The sequence below is a fragment of the Lonchura striata genome, chromosome 4 (genome assembly GCF_050655825.1).
Source record: "Lonchura striata isolate lonStrDom1 chromosome 4, ASM5065582v1, whole genome shotgun sequence".
Lineage (NCBI taxonomy): Eukaryota > Metazoa > Chordata > Aves > Passeriformes > Estrildidae > Lonchura > Lonchura striata.
This window is the reverse complement of record NC_140706.1, coordinates 23,009,604-23,030,593: the sequence shown is the minus strand read 5'-3', so window position 1 is coordinate 23,030,593 and position 20,990 is coordinate 23,009,604. Positions and strand designations below refer to the sequence as shown.

Here is a 20,990-nt window from a genome sequence, read left to right as displayed (position 1 = left end):
AATGTATCTAAGGAGCTACAAGTATGAATACTGTGTGAATTCTCTATTACTGGTAATTAGACAGTCTAGAATTTTCATATTTATCATAATATACAAGAACAATACTGAGCAATGTTTTTCCTGTCAGAACACAAAACATCTCAAATATTAAAACCATCTTCATTCTTCAAGAGTTAGACCTGGAGCACCACAAAGTTTTAGTAGAATTTTTTTTAAATTTAAGGTAGGTAAATACCCATTCCTGCTAATGTTCAGCTGTGAAAACATCACTTTACCAAAACACTTAAGAGACTGTAGTTCCACAGCACCTTAAGTCAGTCTAACAGTGGCCAAGATCCTACTTCCCTTCTGATCCCAGAATTAATGTCAAGGAAGGGGTAAGATTTTGTGTAAGCATTCACACAACTGCATAGTAAACATCTGCAATAAACACATATTAGCAAGACCTTTCATTTTAACCCAACCCAATTTGATTCACCACTGAACACTGCAAGTAAGAGAAGGCGCACAAAAGTAGGAAGAAGAGATGAGTCTGGAAGGGGAATGTGACACTGCTTCCTGGAACTGCCTTAGGACTAGTTAAGAGAATTCTGAAACTTCATCTCTAGTGTCTGTCTAAACTATTTCTGACAAAACCATCGCATCAGTCAGGGAGACCAGACGTGTAACTGGCACAGCTCTTCCAGAATAAGCCCTAAGTGCAGTTACAGAGCCACTGCTTGTCCCACTAAGGGACAGTGTGGTTAAACTGGTAAAGCTGTGCCATGAAAGGTGTGTACACAACTGCACACCTACTCTGCTGTACTCCTCTAAGGGGCCCTGCACAGGCTGTGCCAAGCTATGCAAGATACTTACAGTACCTTAGAGCATAAATTGTGTGCAAGAGTTATCCAAGTGTGATCTGAGCCTACTAAGATATTTGACATCAGTGTGGGCATACTGTAAAGGACTCCTGCTCCCTTCTAAAAAGGAGGGGAAAAAAAAGATGCATTTTTTTTATCTTTTTATGCATGGTTCTGTTTTTGATGTTCAACAGAAATACCCTGCAGATGAAGCATGCTTTAATAATAATTTTGAACCATTCTTTCAATTAGTCATTTTATGAACATACAAAACAATTTGATGCAGACTCTGCAGTAAATTCCATGTATCTACCCTACTAAGGTTAGCAATTCTACATATAAAGGAATCACAGGAATCAGTTTATTTTAAATTGATTATGCTAATTTACTCACAGTCTCAGAGCTTGAAGTCTAGCAAAAATAGCTGAAGAACAGTTTGTCTGTAGTAGCTTCCCACATGGACATCCTTATTCCAAAGGGGAAGGGCTTACCTAAATACCATGAAGGCTCTAAGAGCCTCTGAAGAAAATACAACACATGACTTCCATTCATGCATGCTACCTTATTCCATCACAGCCTCCCATACTGTAACACATCCTAACATACAAAAACTCAAAAATACCTTCTCACAGTTCCTTTTCAGCTAAAAATAAGAAGTGAGATATTTTCAGCATGAGCTATAATACCTGTTTAAGTAAAATATAGACTAATATATTTGTAGGTTTGAGTTTCTTCTTCCCTTCCTGAAACACTCTATAGATGCATTTAGAATCTGAAGGCATGTAACCTTAAACTTGCCTTTTTAAAAGTAACTAAACTTGCAGTCCTTCATTAGTCTTTCCCAATCTGAACTATTGATCATACTGGCTACTAATAAATAAAAATCATGAAATAATGAAATTCAACTAATTTCCTATGTGTTTTGTGACAAGGTAAACAGGACAGCCCCTATTAGCCATTCAACAGAAGAATGACACTCAGGATGAGCCCAGCTCTCTCAGACAGTGGCATAACCAAACTGGAGTTATACTGCAGGACTGACTTTTACAGTGTCCAATAAAGCATAACACTGAATGAAGCTTCTTCTGTAGCCATTGACATTCACAGTATCTCTCCCCTGTGCAGACAATTTGAAGGATAGACAGGAGCAATTACTTTAGCAGAATTCTGTTGCAATATACTAGATTAAACAGATCTGGTACTCAAAGAAAGTTATTTTTGCTACTCACAGAGATACTTTATTTATGCAGATACTATTTTGTTAAATACTCAGGGCAAGCATATTCAAGACTGCAGAAGTGGACTACATCCAACTCAGAATATTCAGTGATTCTGTGAAATGTCCCTAGAGTGTCATATAGAATATTATTTGCCAAAATTCCTACTCTTTGCCATAAAGCAGCTGAAGAGATTCCTCTTCTATATCTAAATTGCAGAAATTTTACTTAGCCTGTCAAAGACAAAAAGATAGCCTGCATCTTAATGATAAATTTTAACCTAAAACATTTTCTCAATTTAATACCAGCAGCAATTATTAGTGTAAAAGTGATGAAGTATAATATTGACAACAGTCCTTATTAGGATTATGGAAACTAGTAATCTAAAAACCACTTAACAGGTAAATAATTTAAGAACTACTCTAATACTTGCACTAGCTTAATGCAAAATAAAGACCATTGGGCTGTTAACCAGCACTTTCTTGCAGTTTATACTTACACAAATTTACTATGATAAAATGTTAACTTTATTTAAATCTCATACTACATAAAGTGAACTAACCTTAGGACTTGTACACTTCCTTTCTATTAAAGCCAAACTCCTGGAAGCAAGCACAGAAAAATGAATGCAAGACTGAAAATGGTAAAGGATTGGCTAATTTTTAGCACTGCTTTAGGTCCATAGAGAGTTTTTATCAAAGGGTACCATCACCAAATACAATCTATTCCCTCATTCTAAACTGACTAATCCACTCCTGTAACCAGAGACTGCTCTCATTCCTAAGGTTTTTATGACATTACCAAAAATAACCAAATGAGTCTGACTCCAGTGCAGACTTAAGTTTTTCTGTTTTCCACTTCCAAAATCTTTAGGATTTTGCCAACTGATATGCAGACCACTCACTAGGAATCTGGACCCAACTGGATACACAATGACATAAAAGAAGTCACCAACTGACACAGGAGAAAGCAATAGATCAAGCCTTCTCTGCATAAATATTCCCACTACCAGTACTTGGGAAACTCATAGTTCTGGTCAAATGATCACTGACATTGTATATTTTAAATCACAGACTTAAATAGTATTCCTAATACTAGTACTGATTAGTCTCTATATAATACTGACCCTAAAAGGGCATTGCTATTATATTCACTGAACTTGAGAAACAGCTATATGGTTCAGGTAAAGGGATGTTAACTATAAATAATCTAATAATTCTGAAAGATCATCCCAGATGTGAGAATAACATGCAGTTTTTTCCCCACTTACAAACAAACTTGTTTGATGGCAAAGACGTACAGAACCATTCTCTATTATTTCCCCGTACAAACTAGAAGATATAACCAACACCCCACATATAGGAATAAGAAAAGCAAAGATGCACAGTAACGGCATTTCACTATTCTTTTTATGCAGTTATAGGAAACAGGTCTAAACCTTGTCTTGCCTAAAACTGTAGGCATGGCGAAAAACACAGCAGACAAAATTATTTTTGGCAATGTATCAAAGATCTAACAAATAACTATTTTAAAGTTAAGATAATCTTGACATTTCAGAGAAATGAAGCTTAAATAAATAGTACAAATCTCGTATTTGTTCTACTTTCAGGGTTTCAAACCAGAACTTGTTCAACCTAAAAACCCTGACAGCAGTGCATCTACCAGAAAAACCCAGCCTCCAATCTGAAGAGGATTCATTATTGTCCTAAAATAATGAAAACTTAAACTAAAAAGAAATGGTCTACTTTAATTTTTTTTTTTTTTTGTTTACAGGGAAAGGTCTTACCAGATGTGGCGGCTGAGTGGGAACCCTTTTATATTTTCTCTGGCAAACAGAAACAGTAATTAAAAACCAAACTTAAACTAGCGATTCTGTAATCATGCAGGTAGAGACAGCTGGATGGCTTCTAGTCTCTTCCTCCTGCCCAAAGCAGGTCCAATATGAGCAGGTTGTTTAGGAATTTGCTGAGTTTTGAACTCCAAGCACAGAGATTCTGCAAGCTTGCTGATCACGCTGCTTAAATGTTTGACTACTACCATTGTAATTTTTTTCCCTAGTGTCTGGTCAGAATTTCCCATGTTCCAGGTTGTGTCTGCCACCTCTTACCATATACCCATGCACTTCTGAGACAAATCTGGCTCTTCTCAGGAGTCTCTCATTAGGTATTTATAGACAACAGGAAGATGTCCCTCTCAACAACATCAACTCTTTCATTGTTTTCTCACACACCTTGTGCTCCAGTCCCTTAACCACCTTGACAATTTTCTGCTCAGTTCATTCGTGTATATATCTGAACACAGACCACCACGCATGTTCTCTCAAGCACAGAACAGAGGTGAAGAATCACTTCTTCACAACCCACTGACTATATTCTTGCTAATGCAATCCAGTATGTGGTTGGACTTCCTTGCCACCATCATGTTCAACTTGCTTTTCACTAGGTCATGAAGTTCTTTTCCTGCTAGACTGCTTTGTTTCCAGTCTCCCAACTGTATATATGGATGCATGGAGTTACTTCCTCCCAGGTGTAGGACTTGGCACCTACCTTAGCTGAGCTTCAAATGGTTCCTGCCAGGACATTCATTTCTCCAGCCTACTAAGATTCCTTTTTGCATAGCAGCCCCAAGCTTCAGCATGCTAAAACCCTCCTCACACACACTTTTCTAATAATATGCAGACCTTCTGAGAGGCTGGTACCAACATAATAACTTTAAACGTTCTTATATTTGCACCTTTTTTACTTCTATGCCTTTTAACACTCAAGCTTTTTTCACACAGTTGTCCTGGTTTTGGCTGGAACAGAGTTAATTTTTTTCCTAGTAGCTGATACAGGGTTGGGTTTTGGATTTAGTCTGAGAATAATGTTGATAACACACTGATGTTGCTGGGTACAGCTTACTCAAAGTCAAGGACTTTATAGTTTCCCATGCTCTGCCAGCGAGCACAAGCACAGGAAGCCAGGAGGGTGCATGGCTAGGACAGCTGATCTAAACTGGCCAAAGGGATGTTCCATTCCATAGAATGTCACACTCAGTATAGAAACTGGGGGAACTGGCTGGGAGCTGCTGATTGCTGCTGGGATGAGCTTGGAACAGATGAACAGGTGGTGAGCAATTGTACTGGGCATCCCTTGTCTTCCTCCAGCTTTATTCCTCTCTCTCTTTTTGTAATCTCCCTTTTCCTTATTTTTACTATATGTTACTTTATTTAAATTATTAAACTGCTCTTATCTTAACTCATGGGTTTTATCTTTTTTCCAATTCTTCCTAGCCCATTGTGGGGAGTGGGGCATCTGAGCAGGTGCACAGGACTTAGCTGCCCCCCTTGGAATTAAACAATGACAACAATCCCACTGCACTCACTAAACTTCTACTGACTTTAGTGGGACTGTTCTTACAATTCAAAGGTTAAGCACATGTATCACCATAAAATGGATACTGTTTAAAAAATATATGTTGCCGACTCAGGAACTGTAATAAAAGAAATTTCATTCTTATAAATACCTGCATTGCTTCTACATGATAAATAGGAAGAAAAATAAGAATCCTACTAACACTAAAGTACAATTACAACCAGAACTTTCCACATTAGTGGATTCAGTATCTAGCACCCAAGACTGCCAAATATAAACAAACTAAACCAATGAAGTTTTTATGAGCCTGAAGATTAAATACCTATGGCTTTTCCAAACAGCATAAACATTTTCAGAGATGTTACTTAGTATCTTGCTATATACTGACATAAATCACAAGACCACTACAGGCAACATGAGAGCCACTCACCAGGTCTTTACAAGTCTAAGAAAGGTATGGCAGGCTATAGCTATTTTTCCCTTCCCTTTTGCCTGTAAATAACTGAAACACATAGCAGACTCTGAAACAAACACTAATTTTCTTCTTGGAAATCAGGTACTTGAAGTTTTTGTTGTTAACCTACTATCTTCACTTGAATGCTGTTTTGGGTTCAAGCAAGTTGCAAATTTACACTGCTACTTCAGATATCTGTTCATGAAGATACTCATACTCTATAATTGCAGTTGAGTTTAATTTACTCTCAGCTCTACCAGGATTTACCCGCCATAAATGTCTCTTGATACTTGTAAGAGAAGAACACTTCATGGTAGATATACCAGCAATTCTCTTCTTGCTAGAAGGAAGCTATGCTTCCCAGTGTGTCACCATCAATAGCAGAATAGAGTTTTCACTGCAAAAGGTATCAATTAGTAGAATACACCTTGTATTTCCACATGATAAAAAAAAAGTGGATGGCCAATTAAACATTGAATCCTTCACTGCTAGTACAGTATAATTTCTTCAAAGCAAACACTGATGCTTTATTAAATTACACCAAACAAGTCACATGTAATGTTTAACATACCTGATCAATTACAACATGTCTCGGCATCAGTCTTTAAGTGACCACAAGATCTTTCAATATGTTTCTATTAATTATTAAATGCCAGGCAAGTTCTCCCTGTCATAAGATAGCTACTTATAAACAGAGAGCAGGTAAGGATTTGGCTACCCAATGCAGCATTCCAGTAACTTAATCTAAAAATAATACCAGCTAACCTTCACTAATTTTTTTTTTCTACTTAGTAAAAGCAGGATCCTATTCTCCTTCCACCTCTTCATTGGTTTATCCATCATGCTGCAGCTTTATACTTTTGTTCAACATAGATGTTGTAGCTTTAGAATTTCAACCCATAAAACCCACAAGATAACAGATTAATGAAATGACAGAACAAGGAGAAAGTGGAACATCTGATCCCTTGCCTACACATAATTAACCAGTAAAGTTACTACCTAGACTTAAAAATTTCATCTTTGTTATGGATGCACAATACTTCGCCTACCTTAGAACTGCAGAAGCTTTCTCCACACACAAAAGATCATACTTTAGAGAGCACTCCTAACAACCCCTAAAACTAACTTTAGTTAGTTTTATCTATTTAATTCAACTATTTAAGAGATGTAAAGTTACAGATATCTCTTAAATAAACAATACCATACTTCTTAACGTAATGTCATGTATATAACAAGACTACAAATAATACAGCAAGCAGTACAAAAGCACTTTTCTCTTCCTCAAGAGTGAAAAGACTTTAAATACTTTTGAAAAACACTATAAGTCCCAGATTCAACTTAGAACTATGGAAGATCCTTCATCTCTTTCCTGTAAACCAGAGAGCATATTTCATATTTTAGTTATTTCCCAGAAATTACATTCAAGGAAAAAGGAAGTACTAAGTAATATGAAAAGTATATTTAGTCCTGTGTAGCAAGGATTCATAGATCCTTATCCATAGCAAGGATAAACACACTTTACAGAATTCTTTCTTCATTTGGATTTAGCACGTCCAACACGTACTTCAAATGCAGAAGGAATTAACTGATCCAGCTGCTCCCTTTTAAAAACATTTCTAGTTCCATCATCCATTTCAGCATAAAAGTGAGTAGTGGAAAAAGACAGAGAACAAACTTCCTATGTGCTTTTCTCCCTGTGTGCCTACCCCCTTCCAAGGCATTTATGCTCCTGTTATATCTACAAGGAAAAGGTGGGGTGTGTGTGTGGGGGGGTGCCCTTCAAGTAGTTCGAAGCATTAAATAAGGAATAATTTAAGAACAGATAATGTGAGCCACTTTGCTTTCAGAGAGGGACTTATTAACCTCCAAAAAACAAACTTAGCATTGCCATTCATTAAAAATATTTCTTTTTGAAGAAACCAGGTTTAATAATAATTTTAGTAAGAAAACTTTTTTTTGTTTGTTTGTCATTTGTAGTATTTAGTTGGATCTTTTTTCATCATCCCACTCCACATGTTTTCACACCCAATGATAAGGACATCATAGTTTGACTGCCCTGGAATGTATAAACATTCACAAAAAAAAACTTTGCCTGCAACTTTGATAACCACTGAGTAATGCTGAAATTTTGCATTAAAGACATGGGAGTTAGTATTGTCTGTAAACAGCAGTTTTATACATACTAATATATCATGACACTTATGTAGTTTGCCAATGGCAGAAGAAAAATAAATGTCAAGAGTCTGCTGTACTATGATTTTGAAATTCCATTAATTGAATTTTATAAGAATTATGACCTTTTTCTGGCTAGCTTCAGGCAGCTCAAAGGCTATCTTATAATAATATCCATTTCCAAAATTCTGTACTGAAATCCTGCAGACTAAACAAACAGAAATACACAAAAATGTGCACACTGGATCCAACCTTTACAGTAAGAAAATTTACCATTCACCTCCCCTAAAACCTACGTAAATTAAGGTTTCTTTTTTCTTTTTTTGTTTTCTACATAAAGCAAAGGGAAATGGTTTTGAAGCATTTAGAAAGCATTTCCAAATTTCCAAATAGACTTTTTTTGTTTCCACAGTATCAGCTGGTTATACGGGGTATGAGGTCTACATTCTCTAACATTGGTATAAAGGTATCCACCTAGAAATTTCTCTTGGTCTCCATGCAGTTCTGTATTTGCTGTGCAATGGCTTGGCAAAATCAGCCTGGGCTCTAAAGGCAGCTGTAAAACAAGGCCCTTACATTTTTCTAGGGGCTAGCTCAAGATGTATAGCAACAATGTTGTTAGCACACAATTTAAAAGTACATTAACTACTGCTACCCTAAACGTGCTTTCCTTAAGCCATTAACACCTTTCAAAAACTATTCTCTCAATTTTTTCTCTGTGAATACGTCCAGATTTCTGGAACACCACCTTTAAGATTTACATATTCACATTAATATTTCACAAAGATCTAACCTGCAACATCATCCCAAGTAGGACGACAATGACGACACAACTATTAAAACCTATCTGGCTGACGTCCACCAACTCAGACACAGACACAGCAAAAGCTGTATTGATGCAACCCTGCAAATACTGCTATATATTCACCCAAACTGATCAGAACTTCTTTACTGCTGCCCTGAAAGTAGTCAGCCTCTCTTACTGACTACCACATACCTCTGAACATACTGATCAGGAAACGAGGTAACATGACTGAAATGAGTGAGGCTTTAAAAGCATCCATCTAAAGGTGAGTAAGCCTGCAGTGGGATAAAGGAAGTTCTGTATACAGGGAAGCTAAATGGGGGTTTAATAGCAACCGCTAAAAAACCCCAAACATTAAACCCGTACCCTGCAGCCTCTGGCACTGGCGAGCCAAAGGGGTCAGCCGAAGGGGATGTGTGGGATCACGCACCCCACCTCGCCCTCCGCAGTCCGCTTCACGCATCCCTCCCGGAGCCGCGCGGCCGGACGCGGGAGGGCGCGTGCCGGGGGTCCCCGGGGGTCCCCGCGGGGCCGGGCCGGCCCCACCCGCACCGCCCCGTGGCCTCCGGCCTGGCGGCGCTCCCGAGCACCGACCGCCGGCAGCCCTCGCCGGGTGCCGGCCCGCCCAGCCTCTTCGGGCCCTGCCGCCGCGCTTCCTGCGGCCCCCTCCTCCTCCTCCCAGCGGCTGGCGGCCCCCGTCTCCCCAGGAATCGCCATTCCCCTCCCAGATGCCGTGGGACGGGCCCACCTCCGGCACGGGGAGGTGGGGCCGAGGGGGGTGCGGGGTCCCCGCGAAGGCCGGCGGGGCGCCTGCACCGTCCACTGCTGCCCACGCTCACACGGGGGAGGGTGGTGGTGGTGGTGGTGGTGGCGGCGGCGGCGCGCAGGGGGAGGGGGGAGAGGCTCTGACCTCTTCGCTCTTCAGCACCTCCTTGAACTCCCGCTTGATCCTCTGCACCGCGATGTTGGCCATCTCCGCAGCGGGCACCCCTCGCCCCCTCCGCGCCGGGCCCAGCGAGCTCCACCGCCGCTCCGCTGGAGAACTCCCGGCCCTACCAAAATGGCGCCCGCGCCGAGCATGCGCGAAAGGGCTGCCGCCGCTCCTCAGGAGGGGCCGCGGGAGTGCGGCCGGAGCGGCACCTGGGCGGTGGGGGGGCTGGGGGGGCCGTGGCTGGAGGCTGCCGGTGGGGCGGCTGCGGCGGGTGGGCTTTGGGCCGCCTCCTCCCCGCTGACCACGAAGGAAGGGTGCGCTGCCCACCTGTGGAGGCGGAGGGGTTCGCCCACCGGCCGCCCACCCGCCCGTCCCGGGAGATGCCTGCCCGAGCCGCTCGCCCCGTCGCGGGCCGGGCGGGCCCGTGGCGAGAGCGTGAGGCGGCACCCCTCATGCAGAGCCCCGCCGCGGGCGGGCCCCGGGGCGCAGCTGGGACCGTTGTGTCGTCATGGCTCCCGCCCGGCCCTGCACCGGCAGCGGGCGAGCCCTGAGGCGCCGGGCCGCGAACGGCGGAAGGAGCAGCCTGGGAGGGCTGGACCGGGCCGGCGGCAGCGGGAGGAACGTCTGAGGTGTCGCTGAGGAAACAGCTGGCTCAAGGAGCAGCTGCTATGTCTGCTGGTGAAGCCCCCGAGCAAAAAGAACTAGAGGGCTCTCACGTAACTTGAGAATCTGCTCACCCGGGCCCGTAACAGCGGTTCTCAACTATTTTTTTCCCCATTATGCTCGGCAGAGAAAAATGTTATTCCTTACACGTCTCTCCCAGACCTGCTCCTCGTCCTCTTCCCCCCTCCCCCTGGAGACACTGGTGCCTCCTCACACGGGACCAGGAGAACTTGCAGGCCCAGAAACAGGTTACATAATGGGGACAGTGAAAGGAACTGCTTCTTTTCACAGATTCTGCTACAGTGTTTTAAAAGTAGATTAAAAAGCAAAGGTCAGTCCTGTCTAATGAACATTTTATTGCAGAAGCAAACATGAGCACCCACAGATGCTGCTTCTGTTCTGAATTCTGGACTAGGGAAACAGTAACCATAACTTCTAACCTGAGGTATAGAAAATAAGGCATGTTATCGAAGAGCATAGATTTTCAGAGAACATTAGATTAGATTTTGACTGTTGTTTATTCGGGAACTAGAGGCTTTCAAGACATTAAGGTTTACAGGAACATTTTATCGGGCCCCCTTTTAACAGTGCAGTGCAGGACAACATACAACACAGACATTCATCTCAACAAATGTTGACTTCTGGTAGGGGCGTTATCTGCAAATGCTGTTCATTCACCTCCATTAGTATACACAACATTTTGACTATTATATACACTATAAAGAAAATACAAGCAACAAAAAAAAAAATTAAAATCTGTCAACTATATACAGATGGATATAGTCCTTTTAATGTGTTTACTCTTCCCATCTAGTTTGACTCAAAAAATTCATTTTTCTGCGAAAACGTTGTACCATTTGCATCTGTTCATCAATTTTTTTTTCAGATGAAAACTTTAAAATGTATTATACAATCAAATTTTTCAGCTGAGGTTTTCAATACCTTTATGAAAAGGACCATTTTGCACTAGGCCTGGTTTCTTTTTAATGACTTAGTAGTGTGATTTTGGTCCTTCATTTACAGAATAATTTAGACATCTGAGTTCCACTGATATGTCTTAAATTCCTTCTGAGGAGGTAGGCCATGGCTTTTCTGTGCCCTTGACTGTCACCAATAAAGAAAGGATGATAAGTCTTTTTTGCCTCTTAGATGAAAGTTAGGTTTGTAGTGTGCTGAGCAACTACGACTACTATAGCCAAAAATAATAAAGGTAGTACATAAAAACTCCTGGTTAAATCCTTCATGTCTTTTCAGACAACTCACAGAAAGAAGCTAAGCTTCCAATATTCAGATTTTGCTCTGAATGGAGTAGAAAGCATGACCTTTATTAAGTGTCAAAATCTTTTGTGTTCCTGTGAGTATGCTTTTATGTTATAGGTAGTGAACATCCAGTAACAGCCATGGTAAAGGGCAATGATTTTGTCTGGTTTGTACCTAGGTTCATTTTCATGTGCTCATTTGGATTACAAATGTCAGAGTCTGTTACTGCAAAAAATAAATTAATATGAATTACTGTATCTCTTTTCTTTGGTATACCCTATTCCTTTCCCTTGTCCTTAAGCAGGCATTTTTCACTTATCTCAAAACTGTTTCATATTCACCATAATACTGTGTTAATTTTCTCTTTGCTGAAAGACAGATATAGAAAGGGTTTTTTTTCTGGTAAAACAGAGTAGTAGTGAGTCTTGCCAGGATCAAAATCTACATAAAAATCAGTACCTTACATAATTAACTTGCTGGGAGTATCATTTTATGTCTCCTATACTGTTTTATACTTTATTATAATTTACTATTTTACAGAAGATTCTACAGGGTTTTAGTGTAGAACAGGACCATAGACTTTGAATAGGTGTTTTGGGCTTTGGTTTAGTTTTTTGGGGGAAGTTGGGCTTGTTTGTTGTTTTATTTTTGATTTGTTTAAAAAGATAATGTTTAGACAAAAATTTAGAATGTGGCCTCTTTGTGTGATTTCAGGGACTTCCATGTCTGACTCCCTAATATATTTCCATTTAGGGAGTCAGACATGGAAGTCCCTGAAATATATTTGTATATATTTGTGTGTTGATAACAAAGCCCTGAATTAAGTTCTCATTAGTCTTTTGCCCTTGGAAAAATCCATACACTATATGTACAACTGTAGTCCATTGAACATAGCTCATTTTTTGAATTAAAAATGTTTGTAGTATATATGATTTCAAGAGATAGTTCTTTCATTGATCCTATCATCATTTTAGTCTCATACTGAACAACTCTTTCAATAGCAGCTTTTACAAACTGGCTGCACATTGGTTTATGCTTTTGCCCGTTGGTGTTGAACACAACTAGTAGAGTGGGAGATACAATTCTGAGTATATATGCATTGTTTATCATGATTGGCATATTGTTTTGAAAGACTTCTGTAAGTGGGAGAAGGAGGTATAGTTGAAGTTCAAACTATGTAAGGTTATTGCAGGAGGAAAGTTGGTAGGGTCAGTGGTTGTAAGGCCTCAGCCCAAGCTCTCAATATGGAAAGGCTAACAATATTCATTAGCCAATGCTAAGATAACCAAACATCCTAAACACTGAGGCATTTCCCATGTAATGTGGGAAGTACTGTCTATCGTGCAACCTGTATATATGTACAAGTTATATATGTATATATGTAATGTATATATATGTACAGTTCCCCACATTTTCATGGAAAAGTGGCTATGGCTCATGCAAAGTTTGTGCACAATGGACTCGCTGTACATCCAATATAGCCCTGTGTGCATGGTTCTGCTCTCCCAGACTATGGATGCCCCCAGCACCAGTGTACTGCCTGGGGACTCCAAGATGCTTGTGACAGCACTAAGTGCTTTCTGTTCTTCAAGTTAAGATTCATGGTGATCTTTTTTCATTTCCATATTTTCCTAATTTTATTTTTGCATATCAATAGGATATTTTTTCATATCAAGAGGAACTACTCAGAGAAAATATGGAATTACTGAGATAGTCCCCTATGATTAGAGGAAAATTAAATTTTTGAAACATTAATTTTGCAGTATGCAGCATTCTATTTCTGTTTTACTGTTTTATGTCTTGCATAACAAAACTACCACATCTTCATCTTGGCTCCTTTAGTTTAGAAAAATCAAAAATGTCAGGCTTGATCTTCTCTCTTTGTTGCTGGAGGATTACTTATTGGGAGAGGAAAGCTGTCTCAAGAGATAGGTATATTGATTTCAATCCCTTTAGAAACGGGTTGAACCTGTAGCATTTTAAAGTCTTATTTTATTTATTTCACGAGATATCCATATAAGGATTAACTTTACAAGCTGTGTTACTACTAGTTTATATGCACTTTGCATTTAAATGTTTGTATGCTCACTTATAATGGTGCTTTATTTTTTTAAAAGGAAACAATATTCATATAACTAGGATATTTTTAAATTTAACCTTCACTTTCCGTGGATGGTATGCTTACAGCTCTCTTTCTATGATCCCAGCTTTTAACAGAGAAATACAGTAATTGTCTTTTTTATCTGCATATCATTCAGCTCATTTCAGAGACTAAGAATAATTTTAGCCTGCATATTTATTGTCTGTCATATTGCGTTCCAGTTGTGGCAGTGTCTGGATGATTCAACTAACCTGTGATTAGCGTTATCATAAAAATAACCAACTGGTCGTGCAAGTTGACCGAGTTTTAAGATGTCAACTTTCCTGTTCCTCCTATAGGTGTCCATGTCCGGTTGCGTGGCCAGGTGTAAGAGTGCCCTCTCCTGGGTGGAACGGGTTAGTTTGCCTTGCTCGGCTGAGACGGATCTCTCTACTGGGAGGCTTTCCTTGCCTTACAAATAGCTTGAGGTACCGTGACTGCTTTGTCCAGCCGTACCTATAGAGTTGATGAAGAACTTGTAGGAGTTCTGTAGGCAGAAATGCCAAAACCTGTTCAGGAAGAGAGAGGAGGTATTCATTTGAGATGCCTGCACTTACCAAATTATACTTTTCATGGTGTTAGCAGATGAAATGTATAAGCATTAAAAGGCAGTAAGGGTTCTAACTAAATATTAGAGTGATGTGAAGTCATGCAGGTTGCATTCAAATTATGCAATTCATCTGAATTAGTGAAGTTACATCAGACATCAATCTATAGCATAGCAAAGTTTGCATTAAGTAATGAATGGGCAGATTTTTTTTTTTTTTTTTTTTTTTTTTTTTTTTTTTGTAGTTTAATAACACCCTATTATTGTCTTTCACTTGTTAAGGGCTGTTATTATAAATTGACAGGACACCCGGACTTTTCATTAATTTGATATTGGTCTGCCAATATCTTCTAAATTAATGTTATATCTGAACATGATGTTTCTAGTAGGAAAACCTAGATACAAAGACACCCGATGCTTTTGAGCCTGTTAACAAAATTACTGGGGTTTAAGCTTCCACTTTTTTGTGGAGGAGTGATTTTCAGCTGATGGTACATACACCTTGGGGGTCCATGGGCCAATTCTTGTGGCTTCATGAAGAAACAAAAAAGAGGGGGAAAAAATTAAGTTCAGCAGTGAAATAGTTCTTGTAATTTTGCAGGAGCTCCCAACTTGATTAATATTCTTAATGATCAGGCATCTACCTTGCAAATTTGGCAGCCAAAGACTGACAAGTTGATTACAGGGACCTAGAAGCACTTCTTATAAAATGTGCTCCTTTCTTCCTATTACCAAAAGAAGATAGCAGTCTTTCTGAGGATCCTTTAATAATGAAAGTAAGCTGTGAATACAGAAATAGATTTCACAACCCAACATGGCTTTATTAGTAGTTTTATGAATACTAGACTTAAGGGAAGAGAGGATTTAACCAATGTTATAAAGAACTTAGTCACCATGCTATGTTGCTGGTATATTGTTGTCCACTCAAAAAACATTTTCTACCTGGAGTGAAGAATTTGTACTATTTTAAGTATTTTGTGTTATCATCTATTAATGTAATAACTTTTAGTAGGTTATCAAATCTGTGTACTTTTGTTTAATTAAATATTGCAATCTTTCTTTCACAGAAAGGTACAAAAGGGAGTTAGAGCTGCTTTAAAAGGCCAGCTGGACAGCTTTTCCTGGCCCACGACATTATCTTCTTCCCATGGCCGTAGGATTTGTGACTGAATAACAATTGCTATTTTAATAGCTACAGGGGCTAAAATCAGATCCAGACTGATACTCAGTAAAGACTTCATTTATAAAAGTCATCAGGATTGAAGTACATCAGACTTTTTAGCTAGAAGCTTAAATTTGTTGTTGAGTGTAGTGGTAGCCAGGGAAAGTGCCTAAATGCAGCAAGTAAGAGAGAAGATAAAATGGCATTGATATTTTGAAGTGATTGTTTGGGGTGTAGAGTTAGAGACTCTCATTAGGAGATTTGAGTTTGGAACTGGAACAGCAAAAAATTGTGAAGCAGTAATTGAATGAATACTGGAATCCAGAATAAATGAAAAATAAATCCACTTTCTTTGGTAGTGGTCTTTATTGCTAAAATATATTCATATTCCTAACAATGTAGTAAGCTGACTGCTGGGAAGTTCACTGTATAAAGAGGTCCAACTGCCAGCATATATATCAAATTTGTGTCTCTGGGATGGTTCCACCTGGCTTTCTGTATTTTCCTGGCTTTGAGCAGATAGGCAACACTTGTTCAGGGAGTTTGTGTTGTAAACTGATCTGCATCATTGCTTTGTCTTCTCAGGAAAAAAGGATAAGAGTGGACACCTTTCCTCTTAACATACATAACTAGAGACATACAGCCATCAACACAGGCTGCAGTGATGGATTATGTTTCTGCAGGCAATAGTCTTACGAATAATCTTATGAGGTGGTCTCACCTCAAAATCCAGCTGTAAGAGAATATGCATTAAAGATGTATGAATAACCACAGTATAATACAAGAATATGTTCAGTAAAATCAGAAAACTACTACAAGCCAAGCCACAGAAACATACTTTGCATATCAATTGTTAAGAATTCCTTCAATGGTCTCTCTGTTTTGCAAAGCACAGGACTTTTTAGGGATCCTGAAAGGTAGGACTAACAATAAAAAAGCAATCTGGAGCTCTTGACTTCAGTTAATATTGCTTGATCCAGCAATTTTTGATTCTGAGCTTTTTCAAAAATTTTATCTAGAATTTGAACTTACTTCTAATGATGGCCATTTTGCTAAACTATAATCTGTTATGATAGGCACCAAATCCACAACTGATGGAAGTCTTTTGGAACTGTCTACAACAAAAATTTACAAAATAGTGACGTTTGTCAGAGTTCATCTAGAAAAAGCTCAGCTATGACAGATGGGTAATTTATGAGGCTATGTTGCAGATATACTGATACCATCCTAAAATAGCTGCATTTTGGAGACCAGAACAATTTTTTATTAGGAAAAAAAAACAAGTTTTTCTATTAATCTCACTACAGTAGAATAGTAATTTAGAGTTAAAGCCTTAAGTCTAAATCACTAGTCAGTGTTTGCACCACAGTTCTGTAAAAAAGTTAATTGAACAGGACTTCATAGAAACCAGTAAAGATCAACTTAAGCATAAAAGCCAGGACAATCTGATTTGTTGTTTTCCTAACCTGATTGTCTGCAATTTGTCCACATGGCTAGCAAGAGCACTGCACCTGGCAATTTATTAGAGAACATTGAGGATAAAGTCAGGTTAAACAAACAAGGCTCAAATAGAGTCCTGTACTGAGTAATGTACAGTTTCCCTGAACACAGCAGATACAAGCCATTTCTCTCATCTGTGGATTTCTGCCAGGCATGCAATGTTTCACAGAGCAGTATCTAGAAAATCCCTACTATTCTGTGTGTCTGTTTTTTCAGTAATAGCATATGCCTTTGTTTAGGTGGAAGATCTAGTTTAGATATAAAGAGTTTCTTGTCTTAAACATCTTTCTCAAACGAAGGGTAGCAATTATAGCAGTTTCATTGAAGTATAATCCATCTCATAAAATTCCCTGTTACAGCTTTTTCATCTTTCTGACAGTGCAGAAAGATCATATAGTAAATTGGAATAAGCTTTAAAGGCAGTATTCTAGACTATCTTTCTTTCCCCAAATGGGTTAGTTGTACTGGGAAGTATTCAGTCATGCTGTATTCTTGCCTCTTGACTTTGCAGATTCTAACCCTTAGTGATGCCTTGAGAAGGCTGACCTAGAACAGAGGCTAGACAGAGTTAAAGAATAAAGTAGGAATTTATTAAAAGGCTTCAATGGATACACCTTGGGCAGTTTAAGAGCCTGGCCAGGACTACACACAAGACTTGTCATGAAGTCTCTCACTTTTATAAGTTTTGGTCCATTTGCATATTGGAGTTAATTGTCTAATTAGAGCTTTAGGTTATGAAGTTCTATCCTCCTTGTTTTCTCTCTTCAGTCCACTGTTGCTTATATTTTTTGGGCCTGGAACAGTTGTCCTTGGACAGGCTGGCAAAGGATTTTTTTGTCTACCTACCCTGTGAAGAGGACTTGCTAACACTTAATATGAAGCTCAGAATTACACACTAAAGCAGCACAGAATCTGAAAAATAAAGAAGCTAAAACTTAAGGCATCATTAGTCCTAGGAATATTGTAATATAGTGCTGTTGGTCCTTTCCCAAACACACAAAAGACATAAAAGATATTAACTCTCTCAGCAGACTTATTTATAGATGCCATACTATCCCTGTATCTAAATATCACTCATTCCAAATAATGTTACTCCCACAGAAATTCCAGTGGAAGTGCTTTGCAGGTGTATCTACTCCTGGGTTCCCACTTGAGTGGCACAGTATCACAGAATCACAGCAGGGTCAAGGTTGGAAGGGACCTCTTGAGATCAATCTAGACCACTCTTCCTGTCAAAGCAGGGTCAGCCAGAGCAAGCTGCCTTGCCAAAACCATGTCCATTTGAGTATCTCTATGATTATGAGATACCACAGCCCTTCCGGGCAACTGCTACCAATGTTCAGTTAACATCAGAAAAAAGTGTTTTCTTATGTTTAGCTCTTGTCCTGTCACTGGGCACCATTGTGAGAGGACTGGCTACCTCAGTATTTTCTCTACAAGGAGTTGGGCTATTACTATAATATAGCTTTGGCTTCCAATCTTTCCATGCTTTATTTTTTCAGTAATTATCTTCAGTTTTAGAGATGTCATCTATGTTTAATGATTACCTTAGTAACTTAACAAAAGGTAACCACAAGAACCTGTTTAAACACCAGAAATGTAAATTCATACTTTCAAACACCCAAAAGGTTTCCCTCAATCTGTGTGGTGTTTTTTGCAAAATTTATGAACTGTGAAGTGTAAGTTGAATTGAATTATATAATGGTTTGGGTAGAAAAGTACCTTAAAGATCACCTACTTCCAACCCCCTGCCATGGATGATACCTTCCACTAGACCAGGTTACTCAGGGCCCTATTCAACCTGGCCTTGAGCACTTCCAGGGATGTGGCAGCCACAGCTTCTCTGGGCAACCTGTTCCAATGCCTCACCACCCTCACAGTAAAAAATTTCATCCTAATAAACCCATTGTTAAAAGTATCTCCAGCCTTCTTTTACCATTTTAGGTACTGAAAGGACACAATCAAGTCTCCCAGAGCCTCAGCTCCCATCTGTTCCTTATAGGAGAGGTGCTCCATCCTTCTGATCATCTTTGTGGCTCTCCTGTTATCTCCTGGATACAGTACTCCAGGTGGGGTCTCACAAGAGCACAGTAGAGGGGATGAATCATGTCCCTTGACCTACAGAACACACTTTTGATGCAGCCCAGGATACAACTGGCTTTCTGGGCTCCAAGTGAACATCATGGATCATGTCCAGCCTCTCATCCACCAGCATTTCCAAGTCCTTCTCAGCAGGGCTGCTCTCAATCCATTCTCCTCACAGCCCATATTTGTCCTTGGGGTTGCCTTAACCCATGTTGAGTTGGACTTGTTGAACTTCATGAGGTTCACATAGACCCACCTCTCAAGTCTCTCAAGGTCCGTCAGGATGACATCCTTTGTTCACACCACTCAGCTTGGTGTTGTCAGCAAACTTGATGATGGTATACTGCAGGAGAATTCTTTTTTCCTGACCAGTGTTGTCAAGTTCTATAAAGTCAGTTTTTCTTTCTTACACTAAACCACTTGTAGGGTTTACAGTTCCTCTTCAAAAGGTTTGACATACTACAGCAAACATCCAGCTGCATCATACCAAATCATCAAAATTTGCTCAAAAGCAAATGTGCACAAGTTAAAACCTTTGCATTATGTCTATAGAAATCTTGCCCTGCTGAGAGAGCAGTCATTTCTTGTACACTTGTCAATACTCATGTTCTAATATCCAAAGTAAAAAGTATGGTTGAATGTGCTACAGAAACCAGAGTATCACAGTGATAACAGATCAGATTTTTTCACAGTAATGTGATTTAGTTCTTTGTAGTCCATACAGAGGTGTTGCCACATTTTATGTGATAGAATACTGATCTTCAAGTGCTGACTGGCAGAGTTACGCCTTTTGATATATCTCCTCAGTGACACAGGACATATCTTCTCTTATTGTCATATCTTTTTTATTAGTAAATAATGCCTTGGCTTTTTAATGGATGGTACTCTTAAATTTCAATCATATACCAAGTGCTTAATACTAACTGCAAACTGCATATATCCATTTCAGATCAGAGTAATTTTCAGTTCATGACCAGAAAATTTTAAATCATTGCTGCTTCTTAATTATGTGTAGTAAAGTGTTTTTAAAAATCCTTTGGGATTTTGTTTTAATTTTCTCTTCTCACTACTGCACCTAATATCAAATCTGCTTGCTTGCATTTTAGCTTGTAGTTTGTCTATCAGATACGGCTTCTTCTATTAGGCATTCACTTGGAAATGAACAGGGATTCATTTTTATTTCAAGTCTGTGAGAACTGCAACAGTTGAGGGCTCTGACTCATGTTCAGAGGCATTTTGAGACTAACTGCTGAAATGGCTCTGAACATAGAGGGTGACATGAGATGTGTTTTTCCCAAGTGGCAGCAGTTTTCAGATGAATATAGCAACGTTAGCTGCTGGTAAATTTATGGCTGCAGATAGCTTATGTGAACTACATTTGCTTAGGAAGCAGTTCACTCTGTTCCTCATCTTTTCTTTGCAAGAAAGCCACCACAGTTGAGAAGCTGCAGTTATGATTTCTGCTCCAGAGGAAAAAAAATTTTAAGGTAATAGCAGTGTTGGTTCACTTAGACCACATTTTTAGAAGGGATTGCCCAAAGCAATTGCAAAATAATGCTCCCAATACTGATTGGATCATTATCAATGAAATTTAGTGGACTATTAGCTTATGTGGTTACTGAGAACATACTATTCTAATACTATAGAACCATTTCAGCATAATTCAGATGGGATATCTTTACCAGTGAGTGTTATAATTAACAATTTGGTGACTCAGGACTTAATCCTCTATTTTTAAATTGCTTTTTGCAAGCCTAACCTTGTAAGCATCTCAACTGGCCTGCTTGCATTTCATAGTTACTCTAAATAACTAGTCATTATTCTAGTTAAGTGTAAAATAATCCTTGTCATCCCCTCAA

At 39.3% G+C, this 20,990-nt stretch overlaps 1 protein-coding gene across 1 annotated transcript in view; it reads right to left on the bottom strand.

Moving 5' to 3' along the window:
- UBE2K (ubiquitin conjugating enzyme E2 K) overlaps window positions 1-9,923 on the bottom strand; it is a 37,694-nt gene extending 27,771 nt beyond the window's left edge. Inside the window, exon 1 of the mRNA XM_021533193.4 lies at window positions 9,754-9,923. Coding sequence (XP_021388868.1) covers window positions 9,754-9,816 — 63 coding nt within the window. The 5' untranslated portion in view covers window positions 9,817-9,923. The remainder of the gene's footprint in view (window positions 1-9,753) is intronic.
- Between the last annotated feature and the right edge of the window lie 11,067 nt (window positions 9,924-20,990).